Source organism: Podarcis muralis, chromosome 2 (assembly GCF_964188315.1).
Source record: "Podarcis muralis chromosome 2, rPodMur119.hap1.1, whole genome shotgun sequence".
Classification (NCBI taxonomy): domain Eukaryota; kingdom Metazoa; phylum Chordata; class Lepidosauria; order Squamata; family Lacertidae; genus Podarcis; species Podarcis muralis.
Window position 1 is genome coordinate 69673771 of NC_135656.1, and position 22598 is coordinate 69696368.

General features: G+C 42.8%; 1 protein-coding gene across 5 annotated transcripts in view; it reads right to left on the minus strand.

Moving 5' to 3' along the window:
• Positions 1-22598, minus strand: part of RNF123 (ring finger protein 123) — an 89309-nt gene that overhangs the window by 61334 nt on the left and 5377 nt on the right. For 4 of the 5 annotated variants that reach the window (XM_077924714.1, XM_077924711.1, XM_077924712.1 and 1 more), the window contains exons 3-21: positions 20745-20829; positions 18945-19024; positions 17792-17889; positions 15238-15292; positions 14777-14862; positions 13407-13493; positions 12035-12102; positions 11187-11318; positions 10323-10431; positions 9684-9788; positions 8056-8181; positions 7842-7934; positions 7573-7646; positions 6113-6230; positions 5767-5866; positions 5180-5241; positions 2157-2228; positions 676-796; positions 82-183 (exon numbers count right to left, since the gene is read on the minus strand). In XM_077924714.1, the coding sequence (XP_077780840.1) occupies positions 82-183; positions 676-796; positions 2157-2228; positions 5180-5241; positions 5767-5866; positions 6113-6230; positions 7573-7646; positions 7842-7934; positions 8056-8181; positions 9684-9788; positions 10323-10431; positions 11187-11318; positions 12035-12102; positions 13407-13493; positions 14777-14862; positions 15238-15292; positions 17792-17889; positions 18945-19024; positions 20745-20829 (1773 nt within the window). Of the gene's footprint in view, positions 1-81; positions 184-675; positions 797-2156; positions 2229-5179; positions 5242-5766; positions 5867-6112; positions 6231-7572; positions 7647-7841; positions 7935-8055; positions 8182-9683; positions 9789-10322; positions 10432-11186; positions 11319-12034; positions 12103-13406; positions 13494-14776; positions 14863-15237; positions 15293-17780; positions 17890-18944; positions 19025-20744; positions 20830-22598 lie in introns of those variants that run through there. The other variant, XM_077924716.1, reaches the window with a different exon arrangement.

The following is a 22598-nucleotide window of genomic DNA, read 5'->3' on the forward strand; positions in this document are numbered from 1 at the left end:
CAATAATTTGCTCCTGCAACAGATTTTCCACATCATATGCTTCCACATGAATTAATGGAACACAACAAAACAAGCACTTGCCTTTGAGGGTCTTCTTGAGATGAGACAAGAGTCCCCCAAGTCGCTGGAGGTCAAAGTAATCCACCTTCCCATTATAGAAGAGCTGAGGGGGGACATATGCATCTGTGGGGAAAGATGTTTTATATGCATTTACGGAGAAGGCCAAAGAAAGCTAATCTTCAATGAGTGCAAATAATCAGGGCCGCAGTTACAAGACATCCACCTGCCCTAGCCAACTCTCCCTCTGGTATAAGGGGGAAGAGAAGTCAACAGAGCACTGAAAATTGGTACTGAACAATGAAAGCTAAAATGCATTCACACATAGCCCCTTTGAGGGGCTATGGCAAGGCTGGCATACTGATGAAGATGACTTTCTTCTCTGCTACATGTCTGCACAACAGTGAGGACTAGGTCCACTTTTGGATGGGCATTGTTTCACTGTGGGATGCAAAATGTAAGAAACGTTGTCTTGAATGTCTCTAATTTTGCATTTTTGGGTGAAGAGATAGAATTTGGTTACACACAACTCCAGAAATTCCTGGATGATACAGCCTTCTTCAGAATGCAATCACATACCAAAACCAATATTCCCATTTGTGCATCTTTGGAAATTACCTTCACTGCTCATTGCTAAAGGGTTCTTCATGTTGTACTCATCCCAGTAATGTTTCAAGGCCGAGATGAGTCGATGCAAGAAGCACACCATATACTCTGGAGGACACAGCACAGTCAGATTCTAAGGACAAAAAACGACAAGGCTCTACTGTTAACAGAACAGTTGAGGAGCCATGCTGAACTGAGCTTCTCCATCCCCTCAGATGTGTGTGATGCACACCCTTGCCTATAGCATTCCCCAGGCAGCACAGAACATTTCCAGTAACTGACAGAGTCAATATCCATCACGGATTCTCACCTGTTTCCCAACAAGAAAGAGCAAGCACGTATCTTCCCTTCAAAGCATAGTAGCACAGTACATCAAGAAAAGAGATGATGAGCCAACCTGGTGGCCCCAAGGCATGTTAGCAAGCGCCAGTAAGCACATTTCCCTCACTGCCAGAAAAGACTGGCACTGAAACAACAGAACACTCCCAGTCAGGAAAGAACTAAAAGTCCATGTTAGAGAGGTGACACCTTCACTTAGAAGATTTACTGAGAGACCTTTAAGCCATGGCTGAGTGGGCTCTGCTAAGCAAGACTCAAAATGACATACTAAGAAAAATTGAATTCAGGAACCTTCAGTAGGTTATGCAAAGTTTTAATTAATTGCATAGAAATAATAATTCATTCTAGTAATGGACAGGGGCATCAAGTTATATAGGGTGACAAAGACCTGTCCTCTGACTATTGAAAACTCTGACAGCTGCATTATCCCACTTTCCTTCAGCTTCTGTGATTTCACCATGATTTGCATTTAGGCTTCAAGACCCACTTTTAAAACCAAGACTTCTGTTCAAGAATGTGCCATCAATACAAAGTGTGTGCTAATTCCCCACAGATACCATTTCTTTTATGAAGTTATAACTTGACTGCTCTTCCCTTCCAGGTATCTTAAGCTATTTCTTTACATTCTGTTAAAAAAGATGAGATTCCTAGCATAATTGTTCTGCCACCAATATCCTAGGAAGGCAGTCAATGGGGAACAGAGGTATAGGGATATAAGGGGGGTGGGGTGGAGTGTCAGAACTGAAGCCTAGCTTTGCAGATCTGAAGAGCATTGTCTGTCAGAGTGAAGCGAACTGACATTGTCAGAAAACAAAACCAAACTTGAATAGAATGTAAGGAGTGACCGTGTGTTCGTATTGCATGAGTTGAGGGGCCTTGATAAAGAAATCATTCACTATGAACTTGACACCTTGGTAAACCACTGATGTGTGGAAATTTCCCAATTTCTGCACAGGACAAACCGTAGCATGGAGTCCATCAGCCCAAAATTTAAGAAGTCATTACACACTCAACAAGGCAACTATACTGTCCAAGCTGCAAACATGTCTGCAGCTACGGCTTCTGACAGATATAAGACTGTGTCCTTCTTCAGACTCTCCAACAGAAACTGTGACAGACGTCAAAGTGGAATGAAGATACTGTTCTCAGCTTACCCCTCGGTTGCTGGCATTTTCCTGAAGAAACTTGCGGAACTTATTTAGAAAGATGTATCTGGAAGCTCCTCCCTGAAACAACCAGTGTTTAAAGTCAGTTGAGTTCCATCAAGGTGAAAGAACAACTTAAAATTACAGTATTTCTTGGGTTTGCCTGAATTATGATCACTTGCTCATCTGATGTGAATTTTGCCTTTACAGGTAAGTCCTTAAAGACAAGTGTATACATGTATTCTCATAACTTGCTAGACTTGCACTAGCTGAGGGAAATGCTGTCTACTGCTGTCTTGTTTCAAATGGCTGTTTTAAAATAAATTGGAGTTCAGTTTGAATTGCATATCTGGTTTTGTTATTACTTATTACTGCTTGTTTCATTATGAGCTGCCCGTGGGTTCTACTGGACCACATAGGCATTATATAAATCAATTTTTAAAAAAGAATTTTCAAGAGCTGCAACATCAAGGGATGGCCATCACAGACCAAGAACCACACACAAACCTTTTCATTAGGATGCACACTTCATAATGCAGCCTGCTTTGGGGTGACATCAACTGGAGCACTGTTGCACTTGTGTTTTTGAGTTAAAGAGATCCACCTCACATGATTGGTCTTGAAACATCAACGGAAGACATTTTTATTTACCCAAGTATTTACTGTTTAAAACTGAGAGGCTGAATACTTAAGCAGTAACAGTATGGGTTTCAAACTGATTTTGTTATTAAATTCTTTATATTCTAGATGCTTTGTCGGGTTTTTTGGATGGTTGATGTGTGTTGTTTTGTGCTTCTTGTTGTATACAACCCCCAGCTCCTCTAGAAGTCTGGTGATTTACAAATATCCTAAATAAATAAGTCACCCATCAGTACTTCAAAGAAAATTCCTCTTCAATGGAGGCAGCTCACATGATCAGTTGTGAGTCATTTAGTGACGAGGCGAGTGTGATATACTGCACATGCATGCATGAAACCTATCCTAAGTCAAGTTACATAGCAGTGTTCTTTGGCTGCCTATCCTCAGAGAAGCCACCTTGTATGAATGCCCTGCTCGCCTCCATTACTAGCTCTTTTGGCTGCTGTACAGAAATCCAGTTCCCTAATCAAGAAGTCCATTCAGGATATGTACAGTTCCACACTGCCATCATTTGGTCGCCAGTGCAAAGGAGATGTTCATAAATCATTTATCTAGGCCTTTATTAGGAGTCCCACCTAACCGCATTAGCTCTTAGAAATTCCACTCATATTCTCAGCATTATCATTTCACACAGACTCATGAGATGCCAGGGTACTGGGCAGGAGTCATTAGCCTGTGTGCCCTGTATCCAATAAACAATGTTGTCAGGTTTAGCATTGTACCCAGTAGAGAAGATAAGCTGCTAATAGCCTAATCTGAGCAAACAGCTTCTAGTGTACAATAGTTTGAGCCTCCTCACTACATTTAATATCAGGCTATCAGAAATGAATGTGGTATTCATTTGTTACTATTATAATGATTATTTATTATACTTCTTTCCCACCCATCACCAGAAGGTACCAGAACTGATTTATATTGCATTATAACAATGTAAAAGGCAAGACAATTTACAATCAGAAGAAGACAGTGGGTACAACAGAATATATAATTTAGGTGCTAGATGCCAGGGTAAAGTGTTGAGTCTTCAACATATGATGAAAGCTATACAGTGGTGCCTCGCAAGACGAAATTAATTCGTTCCGCAAGTTTATTCTTCTTGCGAGTTTTTCGTCTTGCGAAGCACGGTTTCCCATAGGAATGCATTGAAAATCAATTAATGCGTTCCTAGGGAAACCGCTTGCCAGGCTGGCGGTGCGGAGAAGGGCTTTTCTCCCCACCGCAAGCCTTCAGGACAGGTACGGGAACAGAGGGGAAGGCGCGCAGCGCTTTCCCTCTGTTCCCGGGGCTTGCGTGGGAGGAGGGTTTTTCCTCCCCACCGCCAACATTCAGAACAGCATTCTGAATGTTGGCGGTGGGAAGGAAAACCCTCCTCCCACCCCAAGTCTTCAGGAAAGCCATCCGAAGCCGGGCGGCGGGAGAAGGTGTCCCCGCCCCCCCGCCCGGCATCGGAGCTTCGTTCCGATGGCGGGCGGCGGGAGAACGCGTTCCCGCCCCCCGCCCGGCATCGGAGCTTCGTTCCGATGGCGGGCGGCGGGAGAACGCGCTCCCGCCCCCCCGCCCGGCATCGGAGCTTCGTTCCGATGGCGGGCGGCGGGAGAACGCGCTCCCGCCCCCCCGCCCGGCATCGGAGCTTCGTTCCGATGGCGGGCGGCGGGAGAACGCGTTCCCGCCCCCCCGCCCGGCATCGGAGCTTCGTTCCGATGGCGGGCGGCGGGAGAACGCGTTCCCGCCCCCCCGCCCGGCATCGGAGCTTCGTTCCGATGGCGGGCGGCGGGAGAACGCGTTCCCGCCCCCCCGCCCGGCATCGGAGCTTCGTTCCGATGGCGGGCGGCGGGAGAACGCGTTCCCGCCCCCCCGCCCGGCATCGGAGCTTCGTTCCGATGGCGGGCGGCGGGAGGAGGTCCGAGGACAGTGGGGAAGACACGCTGCGCTTCCCCGCTGTCCCGGAGATTTCCCTATGGGCTTTCGTCTTGCGAAGCAAGCCCATAGGGAAAATCGTCTTGCGAAGCAACTCGCAAACGGAAAACCCTTTCGTCTAGCGGGTTTTCCGTCTTGCGAGGCGTTCGTCTTGCGGGGTACCACTGTATAATAAAGAGTGTCAGACACATCTCTGCAGGGAAGAAATTCTACGGCTCAGGGGCTGCCACGGAGAATGCCCTCTCCCGGGTTTCCACCTCCTGAACTTCCAAGTGCCAATCTTAACAAACAAAAGAGGTTTGTACAGAAGGAGACAGTCTTCCAGATATATGGGGCCTCAGTTTTCAGGTGACTAAATCTTGTTTTATGGTGGGATGCAGGCAAGGCCCTTTGAGGATACATGACAACCTCAAAAAGCAAGCTGCTCTCCAGTGTGACTGAAATACTCTGCAGATAATATATGCAATCATCCTTACCCCACCATGGTCTTTATTGTTCAACAGCAACTTCAGTATCTGCACTTGGAGTTCCTCCACCACTAAGAATAAAAAGGACCGGAAATAATATACACTGTGTCAGGTAGCAGCCATCACCACATTGCTACAGAGAAACTGACAGTGGCCATATTCAAGCCCTGCATAGAAACTCCCAAGAAGAAACTGACTTTCCCAAATTATTATACACATCAGTTTGTTGAGCTACACTCCCCAAGTGGCTCTGGACAGTCTTTGGAATGACAGGAGGTAAAAACATTATCAGCGGAAAACTTAGTGCTGTTTCTAAACGAAGTTACTAGTATTGCATTTGCAAGCAGGGGTGCCAATGGCACCTGTAACACAGCACTGCCCAGCTAATATTTTATAGCATTTGTTTATTGAAATATTTCAAATGTGGGTGCCTTGGCACAAAAGGCAGTATACAAATGCAATAAATTAATTAATCGTGGCATGCAATTATTTCTCCATTCTCTGTGAAAGCTGTGCTCTAGGACTGATCAATATGGCTTCATGCCATATTCTAAATTGCCCATGAGATTTTGAACGCCACTATCCCATCCTCAGACCTTCAATGCGTTTCTTGAGCCGCTGGCATCCTCTTTCATACGCTCGCCTCCTCAGTCTCTCCTCAGCAGTCTCATCTTTTATCTCTTTACTTTCTTTGCCCTGTGTTTAAAAGAGACGAGGTTAACAGAGTTGTTAGCAGAAGCCAAAAAGGATGGACAGGGAGGGCTGCAAATGCTTATGAACCCAAACACAGCTAATAAGAGAATGCAGCTGTATAAAGGTGCTAAACAAATGGTCATTTGCATAAGCTATTATGTGCAGAAAACACCTAGATAAAGCCAACATCTCTGCAGTTAAGCTAGGACAGCCCTTAAATCGACCAGCAGTGGGCGCCATATTCCTCACCTCTTTGTTGAAGCGGTTTGGCCACCAAGTGGTGGGAATGAGCTCCTGTAAACCAGCCTCCTCCACACGCAAAGGACTCTTGATGTAAAAAAACACAACTGAGCGGAGCACATCAAATCTGCAGAGAGTTAAGGGAGTTGTGTGGTAGTTCATATAGATGCACCTGTGGGATCTATGTCACAAGCAGCATCCCTGCAATAAGTTAAGAATAACTCCACACACAGGACCATGTGAAAAAAATTAGATTTCCTGAAAACAAGTCAACTCCATAGGGTACTTGGAAGCTATAATGACTGTATCGTGCAGCAAGAAGGGTATTTGGGGGGAATGAAAGAAGAGGTGAAAAACTGCGAAAGGAACTTCTGCAACTTTTTGCTTATTTTCATCAGTTTCCAATGCATGGGGACCTTGAAGCAGCTATCCACCCCACTTCCCCCATGTTAGCAATCTGCTGCTGAGACCACCTTGTGTATGTTCTCAAAGCTGTTATAGAATTTGTGCTATTATGGTCGGTCTTGAGTGATGCTACTGAGACAGAAGCCACACCCTTCCAAATAATTGGGATAATTACAAAAGGCACATGGGGAAGGGAAGCAAAGGAATAATGATCAGCTCATACATAGATGTTATTTAACCACTGTCAATGAACAGAGCATTTATCTAGCAGGGTAGGCCAGGTAGGTGTATAGTGTTGGAAGAGAGAATAAGTGAAAAATAATCCTCTGGGCATGCTGGCTGTTCCATGAATGCAGCCAGTCTACTTTCGGGGAACACTGGGATCAGATTTGAATATTAAGGGAGAAACCCCAGCTCCATGGCACAACATGCACTTGCCTGCAGAAGGACTCGGGTTCAATCCCTGGCATTGCCAGTTAAAATATCAAGCAGCAGGTGATGGAAAAGACCCTCTCTGCCTGACAGCCACTGCTAGTCAGAGCAGGCAATACAGAGTAGGCAAAAAAAGGTGGTGGCAGTGGTGAAGTTAACAAGAAGCAGGGGTTATTTTGGCTAGTCTGGCTGCCTCTCTCTGGTCTCATGGCACAGAATACAGGCCATGTTATCACACTTATATTTTTCCCTGAAAGTGAAAGAAACTGAATCTGAATGTATGCAAAGAATGGGTGATACAGTAAAGTGTGATCTCAAGGACCTCACAGTGAAGATGCAGCCATTTTGCCTTGGTTAAACCCTTCCTCTCCAATTTGTGCAGAGGCGAACCTGAGCTGCATCTGGTAGTAAGGAAATAGCAACACTAAGATATAGAAGTGACTAGGGCCTCTTAAATTTAGCTGCAGGTGTGTGCAGCCACAGGAAAAAAAGAAACCACGTCCTGTTACAGGGTGATGTTTCTGTAGGGCCTACACACGAATCTTTTTGTCTGTCTAAGCAAGTTTGTACCATCAGGGGATTTGGATGTATGTGAAAAATATTGCGTTTTTTAAAAAAATAAAAAAGGATACAGGACATTGTGAAGCAGGTACTTCCTGGATTTCTCATGCTTCAGGATAGCAATAGTGAGACGGAGGTAGTGAATCTGGATAGAGAAGAAGAAAAAAGGGAAATCAAGATAAGCTGCAGTGATACGTGAGGAAGAGCTCTTAAAACAGCATATTTAAAATGTCTTACAACATTTGCAAAGCTGTAAGCAGTCAGCCAAAGCAGCTCCCCTCTCACTGCATGAACTTTGCTCTTAAGGGTTTCTACCGGTGTTTAACAGAATAATACTCACCTGTAAGCCTAGATCAGGAACAATGGGAGAGAAGCGGTATGCCCTGAGCAGGGACATCAGCAGCTGTTTGAGGCATTCATGTACTTCATAATCCTGAGGGAGGAAAGAAACACTTTCTTACTCAATAGGAAAGAAGATACTGGGTCAGGGAGTTCCTCTGGAGAAAGGAAGAAGGGTCTCTTTCCTTGAGAGTAAAAGAACTCCAGTAGCTCACCTCCATGAGAAGCCACATGAGATCCAACAACTGCTGTATAAGAGGGTGCGCTTCCACAGGCCCTCCTCCTTCCAGGATGCTGAGTAGGAAGTTCATGAGCACATCTTCCACCAAGTACACTTTGCACTGCAGAAAAGAATTTATTAAAGCAGAAGACTTAACAGAATAGCTTTATCATGATGCTGCAGCAGAGTCAAGAACAGTGAATACTCTGCGCTGCTGCAGCTCTGAGGGGGCTCACAGCAGCCGTTTCCCTAGACTACATTGAGAACTCCAAGGACAGGTTGTCCCACATCCCAACAATGACCCTTTACTCAGGATCCACCTTCTGATTGGTATCCAAGAGCCACTCCCCCCCACTCATAATGTTGCTATTTCTTTATTATTTATAAACTATGTTTCCATTTTAAAAAAAATACAGTAAAGTAGTTCACAGCGTACAAAATTACAGTAACAGCAATAAAAACATCAATAAAGAATGGTTGGTAAAAAGAAATTCACGGTGCAAAGCTCTCTCTGAATGACACCATTTTTAGACTTCTAAAAGAAGGTAGGAATGATGTCTGCCGAAGCTCAAATGGCAGGGAGTTCCACAGGGCACAGCCTTCCACACTAGAGGCTCAGTTCATAGTAAAGGCTGGCTGAACCTCGTGGTTGTGGGGAACCACAATAAGTGCCCCACTAGAGGATCTCAGTGGCCAAGGTGGAGCGTAAGGGATCAGATAGTCCTTAAGGTACTTTGGGCCCAAATTATTTGTGAATTGACAGAAGAACCTTGAACTCTGCACATGCTTTACATGCAAAAGATGCCACATTCAATCCCTTGTGTCTCTAGGTAGAGATGGCACAGATTTCTGTCTTTAACGGCTGAGCAATGCTGCCAGTCAGTGGGGAGCCTTTTTCATCCCGAGGGTCACATTCCACCTTGGCCAATGCTTTGTGGGCTACATACCAGCAGTGAGCACAGCCAAAGCAAGAATGGGTGTGGTCCAAGAGGATGCAGCTACTCAAATCTATTATATGCTCCCCTACATATGTGTCTATACCTTCTCAACAGAAAACTATTTCTCCCCCAGCAATCAGGCCTGACCAAAGCTTTTTTGAAACCTAATTGCTAGATAGGGATGCTAGTGATCTTTGCGGAGATGGCCGCTTGAGAGAGCATGGTTAACTCCTCCTTCCCTGGCTGCACTCTCCCCCACAGCAATTAGGCTTAAAAAGAGCCTATTTCTGCCAATGGAAGACTGCTTTCAAACTTAATTTCAGGATGGGGTGTGTATTTTTGGTGGGGGGTTGCAATGCATGGGGATTCTTCTGAAAATGCCCCCCAACACCACAATTAGACTTTTGTCTCCTATTGCCATCAACAGGAGACTTTTTTCAAGCCTAAAACTTGCAGAAGGATGGGGTTCAGGGAATGGGATGGCATCATGGACCACTGGTTGTCCACTCCTGATGTAAATAACTGATCTAAACATGCCAGTGGTGTGACCCTCTATTAAGTCAGAGAATTTTTTTTGTTAAAATCGAATTCACCGATGAGGAGGAGAAGTTCACTCTCATCTGTAACTTTGTAAACAGTGGTGGAGGATCCTGAAATACATGAAGTAACATTGGAGGAAACTCACCATAAGGGGAGCAAAACTGTTAAAAATGTGTGCAAGGGTGATTAAAACAGTCGGTTCCCCCTGGAGTTGCCACGTGGAAGCCTCTCTTTCCACCAGCTTCCCTTCCTGAAATACATAACTCAGGGTTACACATTTTTAACAGATCCTAATTCTACAAGAGTGTTTCTTAAGCTTGAGGAAGCCCCTGGGATTCTGAGATACACCTTGGATTTGCAGAGATTGCACTAACACCATCCTAAGCCAGATTTGGCATCAGTTAGGCCAGAGGTTTTCAACCTTTTTGAGTCCACGGCTACCTTGACCAACTACATTCTTCCTGTTGCACCCCTGTGGGGGTTTTACCTGACACCATCTTCTTCCTTTTTCTTTTAGTACCAGGGAAACCTTATTATCTGCCCAGCACAGACTAATTAGATTTACATCGTGCTCAAATTTTATCACTGCTTTGTTTTTGGTTTATTTTTATTTTTTTATTCTTTGTAAGTCAGTTGAAGAGCTTTGGCTAAGCAGCACATAATAAAGGCCCTCGACAAAATTTGAAAAATGAAATTAAATGCCCCATACCTAATCAATCCAATGTGCAAACAGTTTTTGGCAAGGCAAGTCTGAATAAACAGAACATTGAAAAGATTATCTCACCGTAACATCTATTCCAGTATGAATAACATTTTTCAGGTACCCCAACAGTTTCTGCGCTTTTGCAAGATCTGCAGCTGGTTTGTCCTGTAAGGGCCGATATCCCTCCACTGGATATGTATGAAATTATTAAGGAGAAAAAACCACAGAAGGCAATCTACCCCTCCTTCAAGGAATGATCCTAAGTCCCTAGGCTTTCCTCTGCTGCCAATCCTTGCTTTTATCCACCACACCAAGCTTCTAGAATGATTGCCACATTTATTGGTATTTCATATGCCTCCAGGTCTTGTCCCACCCTTGCAAAGCAATCTGTACCAAGCACAGCATGTATTGTAAAGGAATTCAAGGGTGATTGCTGCTTTCTCATTCAGGACGTCTTTCTTATTCACACTGACCAATAAGCACCTTGATGATCATTCAAGAAGGTAGTATCTGCTGCTGGAGATCCAAACTGCCTCCTGAGAGTATAACATTTCTGACATATTGACAAGAATGAGATTCAAACTTTTATTCAGGATGGCAAGAAGAGCTTCAGCTACAGAGCTAGAGGCCCCCTGTCCAAATCTTAGAATAACTACAAACTGGCCTCAGACAAAGCCACTCTCAGACTGTAACAAGGATAAAAAAAATAATAGTAGAATAGTAGGAATCTGCCTTATGGAGGCATTGTTAGGCTTACTGAGATAAAGTATGTCAAGCATGTAGTATTTATATAGCACTTCTCCTAACTATTATTATGTTACTGAGAACCAGTGGATGGCTGGCAAGGTTTAGCATAGTTGTGGCCTGGGAAGAGAATGATACTTTTTAGATGCCAACATTGCTCGGGAAAAATATTTCTACGGTTTGGCTAAAACTATTGTCAAAGGATATCGGAGAGGCCGGCTACCAAAGTTAAAAGCAACGGATTCCTTGAATGACAGGCTGATAGCAGGGAAATAGGCCATGCCAGAGCCTCGTGAGATGTTATCAAAAGCAGTCCCCAGAGACACACCATTCCTGAAAAAGAAAATAAAGAGGGGAAGGAGACAAATCCCTAAAGTTTTAACACACCTTGCCAGGAATTCTATACACAAAAGACTTATTTACCTGACATTACACAAAGGAAGAAACAGTCACAGCTTAGTGGCTTGTCTTCTGTATTATGACAAGTCAATAAAAATAAAAGCAGATTCTGAATCCCAAGTGCAAAATTCTCCCATTGCTTTGCCTGAGGATCTTAGGAAATAACTTCTTGCAGAGACACTTAGCAAAATATGAATTGTTATTGCTGGAGCTCTGTTCAAGGTCCTGTTCAGCTTAAGAATTCCACGCAGTGACTCAAAGTGCTCTACAGAGCTTTCTGTGTTGTACAGCTCCACACAGTCATGTTAAAAACAACCACTCATGTTGATTACTGCTTGTGTAGATCTAGTTTTATTTCTCTATTCATCTTTCTTGCACCCATAATAACATTGTACCAGGAAACATTCCCTATCAGCATCTAAACTCCTGTTCAGAAGTGATGCACTCCAACTTTATGAAACAATTTAGATGCTGTAAGGCAAAGGACCTTCCTTGTTGAATGCAATTTTAGTAGAGGATTATTGAGAATGAAGTAACTATTTACCCTTTAGTGGAGCTTGGTTTAAGCTCTCAATGAATATACTTAGAAGCTGAGAGGACAGAATATAGCAGACTAGCAACATCTAGCATAGTTCTATAAGGGTGCTTACAGGCAGAAAGAAATGCTTCCCTCATCCAGGTCTATCAAGCAGCTGACAATATCTCCTGCTGCCCAAGACTGCAGAAAAAAGAAAAGATAATTAGATGGGACTTGGGGTATGTAACCAATGTTGCTAGGACACTGTTAAAACATATAGAGATTGCTTCCAATTCAGTCAAGAAAAACTGTACAGGTCAAGAGTTCTGCTGCCATACTGATTCATTGTTTTAACTTTCTACCCCCTTCTGTTGCATATTGCAGCATGCAGAATTCTATATTACAGCAGGCAAGGGATATGAGATGTGCCATGTGTTTGCAAGCACACACTCAGTAGGATGGCCATTTTCTATATCACGGATGGGATCTTTTTGGTACCGCAGGCCAGATACCCATGAGCCAACTCTGACAAGTAGGTGAGTGGGACAACCCACCTCCCAAATCATATGGCATCATGTGACATCACATGATTGACAGGAGGGTTCTCCAACCTACATCTCAAAACAGTCTGCAGGCTTGGAGACTCACAGCACAAGACATGGTGCCAGCACTGTGCTTGGCACTTTGGAAAGCTCCAAGCACAAGGCTACCAAAGTGCTGCTTTCTCCTCTCTCCTCCTCATTGGAGGCAGGGAAGAAAGAACCTTGTATCATACAGGCATCACTGCACAAGAGAGAAATCTCTATCAGAGCCAATGTCTGCATAAAGCAGTCTTCTTCCCGGTTATGGATAAAAAAATGGGGGTGCTATTCAACTAAGTCTTACTCAAAGTACTTTCAATGAAATGCATGAACTTAAGTTAGAGCAGAACCACTAACATTAAAGGGCATAACAGAACTAAACATTGAATACCACCTCAAAGGCAAGCAAATCCAATTTTCCCCTGATGCTTCCTTTGGCTGTGTGACCTGTTCCTAGGAGGGACAGATGCACGCAGCCAAACTGCTGTGTGAGGGGTTTAAACCTGCTAGGAACAGGTACCCACAACAATGCAATAACCTGCACTGATGTCACTGATTGACAGGTGGACATGATTGGAGAAAATGGTCTCACAGGCCAAACTCGATCTGCTGGTGGGCCAATATGCACAATGGAAGAGAAATTGGTTTTTCACAATAAAATTAAATACAAAACATGAAGTTTAATAACAAATAAATTCTGACTACACCACCCAATAAGAGTCTCCAGTTCTACTGGAGACTATGAAAACCTGGAGAGCTATTGACAGTCAGTGTTGAGATTACCAAAACAGATAAACTAATAATCTGATTCAGTGTAAGACAGATTTCTGTGTTCCTAGTTCTTGAAACAAGTGAAGTGGTTCACAGAGATACACAGACTACATGCTTAGTGCAGCAAGAAAACAATTAGGGGCAGACACTCACTTTACCATAGTTGGTTGTGGTTACATTCCATTTGCGCACTCGATTCCCATCGTAAGCATATGAATCCGGAGTGTCTCCAACTCCTTCCTATGCAACATGAAAACCAAAAGCAAACCTTTACCAAAGATCACAATTAAGATTTTGCATTCCAATAATATGCCTTCTTCAACCACTGTCACTGACATACCGAAAGGGACTGAGAAACTTGTAGGCTGGGAGAAACAGACCTGAGAGAAACAGTCATATGGGTAACATACAAGGTGTGACCGGACAGTTCGGTGAATGGTCACGGAAACCAGACAGCGAGAATATTCAAACATACAGGCCTTCAAAGTAGGCCCCCTCTGATACAATGCACTGTTGACAACATTCGTAGAACTGTTAGAAACTTCTGGAGAAGTCCTCTTTTCATACTGCTTTTAGTTCCCTCGTCACAGCAGCTTGGATTTGTGAAATGTTGGAAAATCTATGCCCTTTCAGTGCAGATTTCAGTTTTGGAAAAAGAAAGAAATCCGGTGGGGCCAGATTAGGAGAATATAGAAGGTAGGACAGCTCAGTAACCTCAGTAATGATTTCATGTGGAATATGCAATTCTTCCGCCATCATTCGGATGGAGAAACGCCGATCCCACATCAATAACTCATGAACTGTCAACATTTGCCGCCGCTTTGCTCGTCGACGGTCTGCCAGATTGCGGGTCTTCTTCGATAGTTTGCCGCCCTTCATGGAAATGCTTAAACCACTCATACACTGTCTTTCGAATTACAGCTTCATCTCTGTACACAATTGTGGGCATTTTGTGGGTTTCTGATGCCAATTTACCCAATTTGAAACAGAATTTCATATTGACTCTCTGCTCCATTTTCAATCACATTGCACTGCTACTAAACGCTACCGCATCAACATAGGCCTGTCAACAAATGCCGAGACATGTGCACATATGTTAGCTGAGATACGGACCAACGTCTCCCACGTGTCTCTGTGAATCCGGCAGTTCCTATTATCGCATACAGGAGTGATTCACCCTACTTTCCAGTCACACCTTGTAATATACCAAGCATCCATGCCCATTTCTGGTAAGTATATACACTAGTAATTAGGTCCACTACTATATCCAACTTAAGTAGAACACGAGTTATGAAAAGGAATTACAGGTTCCCTATTCCAAAGAACCAGATTATATAGATATTGTCAAGATTTCAGTTCCCATCAGACCTAGCTAACATGGGATGATGGGAATAGTAGTCTAACAAGGGGCCACAGGTAGTTTCTGGGATTTCCAGCCTGGAACTTCAGGTAAAGAGTGATGTCTAAATATAAATACAATAAGTAAGAAAATAAATAAATAAATAAATATGCTCTTGCATTACCTCTTGATTGAATCGGCAATTGAGAGTGCACCAACCAATTTGCATAAGGCCTTGGGATGAAATCAGCACCTCATAGATCCATTTTCCTAAAAGAAAATATAGCAGCAAATGTGTCAAATGAAAAATTCTCTGTTAAATGCTATTAACATATAAAACTAGAATAGTCCGAAGGTTTGGCAGCCAGAAGAGTTCAAAAGGATGAATTCATTATTCCAAAACCCCTGATTGATTGATTGATTTAGTATCATACTACCCTACAATAAAAAGTTGTCTGGGGCATGTCCAGTGTCTGACATTTTCTGCAAAAACCTGAAACAAATGCGGCCCCAAAATTAAAGTCAGGAATTTGTTTAAATCTCGTTGTTAATAAATTCTCATCTCAAGTTGCTGTTCACTAGCAGCACACATTATGCCACTTGGACCAGTACCATGGGTTAGTGCATATTTTTTCTAGTCCTTACCTTTATACACACAGGTAGTAGCCCTGATAGAGCCAAAGTTACTATGTCCAATTACCTGAATTGGGAAACAAAGGAGGAAGACAGTCACACACCATGATTGTGTGTTTTCCATTATCAAGGGTTTCATTACATCTCGCAAATGTGTGTGTGTTGGCGGCGGGGTAAGTAAATCAGTTAAAGAAAGTATTAGGTCACTTTCAATTAATCAAATCATAGAACTTCCACAATAGGTTGCTCTCATTTTACACCAGGATTGGGCGCACACAAAAATCAGGTCTGCAATTACACCAAACACAGATGTAACAACAAGCATGCCCACATAATGGCTTCCTGATTCCATTTCTCCTAGACAAAACACCCAGTGCCAAAAACAGAAAACTGGCTTTGGAGAAGTCACAACCTGTGCTGACCCCATTACTGGCCCAATGAGCTGCTTGGTCAAGTTGTGGAGGGGATCAGCATGGAATAAAAGCCTGGAGCAGGCCAACTGCAGGAACCAGATGGGCTGCGGGAGAGTGTGTCCAAAGATTTGTCAGAAGCAGCAAGACCAAGAAAGAGAGTGCCAAAAGGAACGATCAAGGAGTGATCACAGATGGGACAACACACTGTTTCAGTACATAATGACTATAAAAACTGACAGCAGTGCCAACAGCACTAAAGGCACTTCCTCTATTGTTAGGCAGCCATAGGCACTCAGCCATAGGATTGGTACCTAGGTAGTGCATAACAACAGCCACTGGTAAGTTCAGGGCAAAGCTGGTTCTGTCCTTCCTGTCTCAGCTGAGAACTGGAACCCAGTGAGACATGTTGACAAGAAAAACATTCAAAGCAAACCTCCACTAACCCAGTACACAAACATATCAACAGTAGAACACAGACAAGTAGAAAGTAATTCTCTAGTGGGGGTTGAAGCAGAGGGGGAGAAGGAAGACAGCAATTAGCAGAAACAAACCTTTAAAGACCAATAGAGGACAACAAAGAATATGTAGGCAGTGTTTAAAACAGAACACTTAAGCTGAGTGTTAACAGGTGGGCAGCAAGATACATAGAGGCATAATAAAAGAGTGTGTTGTGCAATGCAAACTACAGAGAAGTAAGAAATTTCAGACTTAAAAGCATAGGTGGGCTTATCAGAATATTTTATTTATTTGTTTAGAACATGTACATCCCAACTTTCACCCATGCTATAAGGGCTGCTTCTAACAGATCAAGTTATATAAAACTATCCCAAAACATGTACATTGCTGTATCATGCCTCATTTTAAATTCAGTATACAAGTCACTTTATCTGACAGCAGTGTGAAACAAAGGTTTGTGCTGTTCCTTATAGGATTGACAAAAGAGAAACATATTTACCCAACATCAAAAACCTGATTTGATGCCTACCTGATTCCAGAGGGGAGAAAGTTCCTCCACCAGGATGCCACCAGGGAGAAGATCCTATTCTGAGTCCTGGGCAACTAGAGTTCAGTTGGTGATAGCACACAACTAACAATGTGTCTCCAGCACATCTCAACTCACAGGCAGAACAGTACAGGGACAGGTGCTGTTTCAGATAGCTGCGTTCCTAATTGTTCAGGGCTTTATATATCAGTCAACATCTAGAATTGGGCTCAGTGACACATAGATAGCCAGTGCAAATGCTTCAAATTTGGTGCTATATGATCACAGGCAGTATAGCTCTTCAAAATGTCCACAGCCTCATTCTGCATTACAACTGTGCTCATAGAACTGTGTCCTACACAGAGCAGCTAGAGAACCAGATGGAGCAGGAATTAAGGCACTCCACACCACTGTGGCCACCTGGAAATCAAGAAGTACCCCTAGACTACATATTTGATCCTTAAAGGAGAATGCAACTCCATCCAAAAAAGTTGTGTACCTAATTCCTGAATCTGGGAACCACCAGCAGCTCTCCCAAGAACCAAGGAACCATCTTAACTCAAAACTTAAGAAGAACCATGCTATAACAGCAACCAAAGGGAAAGGCTATAATGAAGACCTGACAAAAGGGAGAGACCCTATCAGCAACTCTAGCATAAAACACATTTTCTATTAACATCAAACCAATGGCAGCGTGATAGTGGCTCTATGTTGACCACAGTTAATAAATAGGAAATATTTTCTTAAACATGCAGTCTCTCCACATATCACCTTCACTCCCTAGACAAAATTTTCCCATTAAACTCAGTTAAATAGTTTGTCAGCAACATTAGCAATTAAATTAGAATCTCAAACTGCAGTCTCAGATTATAGTTAAATGGTAACCTTAGTTAACCTTCATCACAGTTTACATAACTGCTGACAAGCTGCTTAATGGTGAGGAAGGGGATTCGCTCCAGAAAGAGGAGTGGCAGGAGATAGGAAATGCACACTCAGCTTATTAGCCAATATTAGCAGGGAACCAGTGTTACCTAAGCCCAAAAGCAAAAGGAGAGTGAGGACATACAGAGACCAAAAAATGAAGTGAGAAAACACCAGCACAGACTTTAAAGAGCGACCTAGAGTCCCCAGTGACAAGTCAGCGCATTCACAGCGTTTACCTCACACTCACCCCAAGTAGGTCATCATCCACCAGCAGGAGCCCTTCAAAACCACTGGTATGATCCAACACCACAGTAGAAGGGCCAAGCCTGCCCTCTACCCCCTGATCTGAAATGAAAGTTGAAGGAATGACAATGAGAAATATTTGTGAAGCAGCAACATAAGAGATACAGTAATTGAGACAAGGCAACTCTATGTTCAGTTTTATGGCAAAAGAAAGAGGCACAAGCATCAGTTAGGATATTATATGGTTATTTTTCTTCTCCTGAACACAGAGGACGTTCCTCAAAGATAGAGACATTTCATACATCCAAGCACAGTTCTCCATAGAATCCCATGTGTTGAGAGTAGGTGACATGTGTCTTCAAAAATGACACAGATTAAATAGAAAAACTACTGAATATGTGTTATCGTTGAAAGACCCATGTCAGCTACCCTCCACACATGGGACTCTATGGAGAACTGTGCTTGGATGAATCAAACTGTTTCAATGAATACTGCTCTGAACATCAAACAGGCTGATATACTGCAAACCTTCTGTGTAGTTGGCCATTTCTTTTCCCAAAATAGATATTATGTTTATCTGATAAAACTTAATAAAAATACATTTTTAAAGAAAGAAAGACCACCAGGAAGGCAACTAGGTTTAGGTGGAAAGTCCCCATAATATGCTATTCTGCTTCTCTTAAGGCAATTGCAAAATTAGCAGACACCAGAGGCACCAGCTTCTGAAAAAGATTGAGGGGCCCCGCGGGGTGCAATGTCATGACGTCACACATGCAAGGTCACAAGGAGCCAGGGAATGGAGCCAAACATGGTGGCAGCACGTCCTCTGTCCTCCCCTTCCCTCTGCCATGCAAGGTAAAGATGGGGGAAGCCGCTCCCAGCTAGTGGCGGTAGCAGCAGCAGCAACCAATGACCACTGAGCTATGCCACGCTTGGCTCTAGTACAGGCTGCTTCCCCCGTCCCTTCCCCATAAGGCAGGAGGAGGAGGAGGAGGAGCCACAGGCCACTGAAGCTGCACTGCACCTGGCTCTGTGTTCGCCCTCCTCCTCCTGCTGAACATTGGGGGCCCGGCCCCCTCAAAAAACAAACAATGGGGGGCACAAAGTCCCTCGGCCCCTTGGAGCTGGCACTTATGGCAGACGTTGTATATATTTACCTTGACCATCTTCTGAGACAGCATCTTCTGCCAGCAATCGTTCTACGTGTTCTTGTAGGTTTTGAAAGGAGAGGTGCTTTCTAGGAATAAAGTGAAGTATCCTTCAACAGTTTTTATATAATTCCCCATGGAGAGACTCACATGAATTGTTAACCAGAGTTTCTTCACTACTTCAGCACGATCCTCCATAAACTATTGATTTAATAAAGCTACATGGTATGTTTAATAGATTAAATAGCCCAGGGACACAACTACTTGAAAGGACCAGAAACTAAAATCTTAGACAAATAAAAATAGCTTCTATAGAGAAAATGACGTCATGGATTCTAAGAGACACACTCTGGCGCTCACCAACATGAAGAAATTAATTATTTTGCAACTCTTTCCTTCTAGTGTGAATTTTGAACACAACGCTATAGAGTATTCAAATCCCAACTGCCAAGATTCTTTATGGCTTCCTATTGGACTGCTGTAGTGAAGCAGGCATGCACAATTTGTGACTAAGATGAATAAAACCCACCAGCCAGGTCCTGTGTCCTTTCAGCTTCATAACACTGCTATGTTTTTACAGTTCCAGGCAGACAGAAAAAAGAGAGCTGCTGTTGGCTGCCACACGTGGCTGGTGGGCTGTATTAGGTTGGTGGATCACAATGCGTTGAGGCCTATGCAGCAGAACCCCTAAATCCAACAGGAGCTATGAATTAATCTAAGCTCCTTTTTCAGCTTTTAAAGAATAAACCAAAGGAACTTAATGCTGAAAGTTTTGACACCAACCCCCCCCCCCAAAAAAACAACAACATGGTAGAATGATGAATTGGAGCATTCCAACAGTACACTGGGAAAGCTGTGGCAAACAACAAGAAACAACTCTATTCCTCCTTCTCCTCCTCGTGGTAACTGCTACTCACCAGAAGGAAAAAGGGATGTAGGTTATTTTTAGTAGCACTGACAACTCAGTTGTGAGTTCAGAAGCTAAGTATATAGTGGGCGGAATTTGACCCCAGCAGAACTTTAAATACAAACATACAACAGGCGTTCTTCCAGAGCAACATTCACATGAGAGGTCTCAATACGAGGATTCCAATGTGTACAAGAAAATGCAATTAGAGGACTTTGCTAAAGGCCTTGTTTTGTGATTTCCTAGTCGATTCAGAAGGATTATACATAACTGGCAAGGAACGAGTGTAAAGAAATTTTTAAAATCACAATCACACAAAAGAAATGAAAAAATAATCAAAGAATGCTAACATCGTCATTTCACATGAGAAGTACTTGAAACTAGTTTTCATAATATAAACATAACATATTGAGACACATTCACTTAAATTAACAGTGGACATGTATCAATCATTTTTAAGTGTTTAATAATCTAACAGTGTAATCCTAACCATGCCTACTCAGAAGCAAGTCAAATTGAATTCAATAAGATTTACTCCCAGGTAAGTGAAGTTACAACTACAGCCTTAAATATTTCTTAAATAGTATACAGATGTTTAAAGGCATTCAGCTTTCATCATTATTTGCCATTTGTAAGTGTCATTTAGCCAGATTTACAGAAATTATAATTTAGATCAGTAACTGTCACACCCTTGGCCTCTCATACACACCTTCAAAACTAAGGCATGCAAGTTCTACTGTCTGAAAAGTCCCATCAGCATTATACCACACAAACACTTCAGCAGTAAAATGAAACTTTTGTCTCATCTAGGGTCAGTATTCAGCTGTGATCCTAAGCAGTACCATTAAAGTAACACCACAATACAACTTTGCTTGCTCTTCAGTGAATCAGAAGTCCAGTACCTATATGCAGCAGTAGGCTGAGTTCCATCAGCAATGGGAAAGATGCGATGCAGATAATCATTCAGGAGTTTGCTGTTCACTATCCCTATGAGAATGAGTAAAAAGCCAAGTCAGCAAGGAACAACCAGGTATTACCTCCAATATACCAATTTTACTTCTACAAGTGAGGCAAGATGAAATTAGGCAGCCCTGTTTCATTTATTTATTTCATTTACAGCCTGTCTTTCTTCCATAGAACTCAAAGCAGGTTTCAAGAGGTTCCCAGGAGGCCGCCCATCCAGACACACTCAGAGCTAGCTTCCGTAAGGCGGCTAAATCATGACTTCAGCATATGCTGTTGTCTATATAGCTAATACTATATCATAAACAGCAGAAATATGGAGATTAATAAATCAGTTTTGATAAGCTCATCTCATAAATCACTTGATATGTTTACTTGAAAGATGACCCCAGTGAATTCAGTGGGACTTACTCCCAAGTGTACACAGAATTTCAGCCAATGCCTCTAAGGCTGTATCTCTATCAAATGTTTTTCCTTAAAGACCGCTAAGTTTGTTCTTGGTATAAGCTTTCGTTTGCATGTACACTTTTTGCACACGAAAGCTTATACCAAGAACAAACTTAGTTGGTCTCTAAGATGCTACTGGACATTTTTTATTTTTATATATATTCTGACTGTGTCAGACCAACACGGCTACCTACCTAAATGTTTTTCCATATGTCTTAGTATATACAGCAAATAGAGGATACAGCATGCCTCTCATAAAGAGTGTTGTTTCTAGCTGAGACTCTACTTCCAGGTTTTTTCATAGCAAAGTTACTAAATTTACTCCTGAAGGATTCAAATAGTGTGTTAATGTGTCTCTTGCCCCTCATTGTTGCCATGCTGCTATCTGAATGTTTGCACGTTCTCTTGAGTTACTTGGCAGGAGGAACTACAGCATGTTGCTTGAAATGACAGATCAATTTGGCCTGTCCTTGTTATCTCTCCTTGTCCCTCTGCTTCTCTTTGCACAGTCATAATGCAAATGTGCAGAGACCAGCCTACAGACAATGAAGGACAAGCCAAATAAACAATAAACCAAAAGAGCTGCACAGAAGGATTTTGTATTCCCTAAGTTTCCTTAGCACTTTCTTTAACAGCTACAACTTAGCATTACACATGTGAGCATGGGATTCATAACAGTCCCTTTAAAAATTACCAGTACCAAGTAGCTGTTCTATTCAAGAGCCTATATCAGTAGGAACCTTGGTCAATGATAAAATGCATTCACAAATAATTATGCTGATCATTTCTCTATGATAACAATCTTTTCAAACCGGAACACCTGTTAACTGCAAGTGAGGGTTGATTTGCATTAAGTTAAACCTTTTCCCACCAGGTGAATTCTGCAATTACTTTGGGTCTGAGAGCCACATTCATCCAAGTGTTGTGATTTATTTATTGCATCCCAGCACTTCAGACCTAATTTCAGTCTGCAAAGGAAATGTCCATTTACAGGTGAGCTTTGAATCCAAATTGCGCCTGCAAATGGGCAACAGGCTGTCAGCATCAATCAGCAACCCCCATTTGCCAAGGCACAACTGACAGGCTCCGGATGGTTCCTTTGCAGCCGCATCTTTACCTATTCCAAACCTGACATTGCATATGATGACAGTTGGGGGGTAGGAGAGCATGGTTTCAGGTTCCCCATTCCTGACTTAACCAAAACCATCTTCTCCATCTGTGTGAATTAAAAACTAACAGATAAAATAAGACAGATAAAACACCCTTTATCCCAATTTGAAATTCCATCCATGCTTTCCCCTGCCTCTCATAGGACAACACTGTTTTACATCAGATGACAAGCAAAC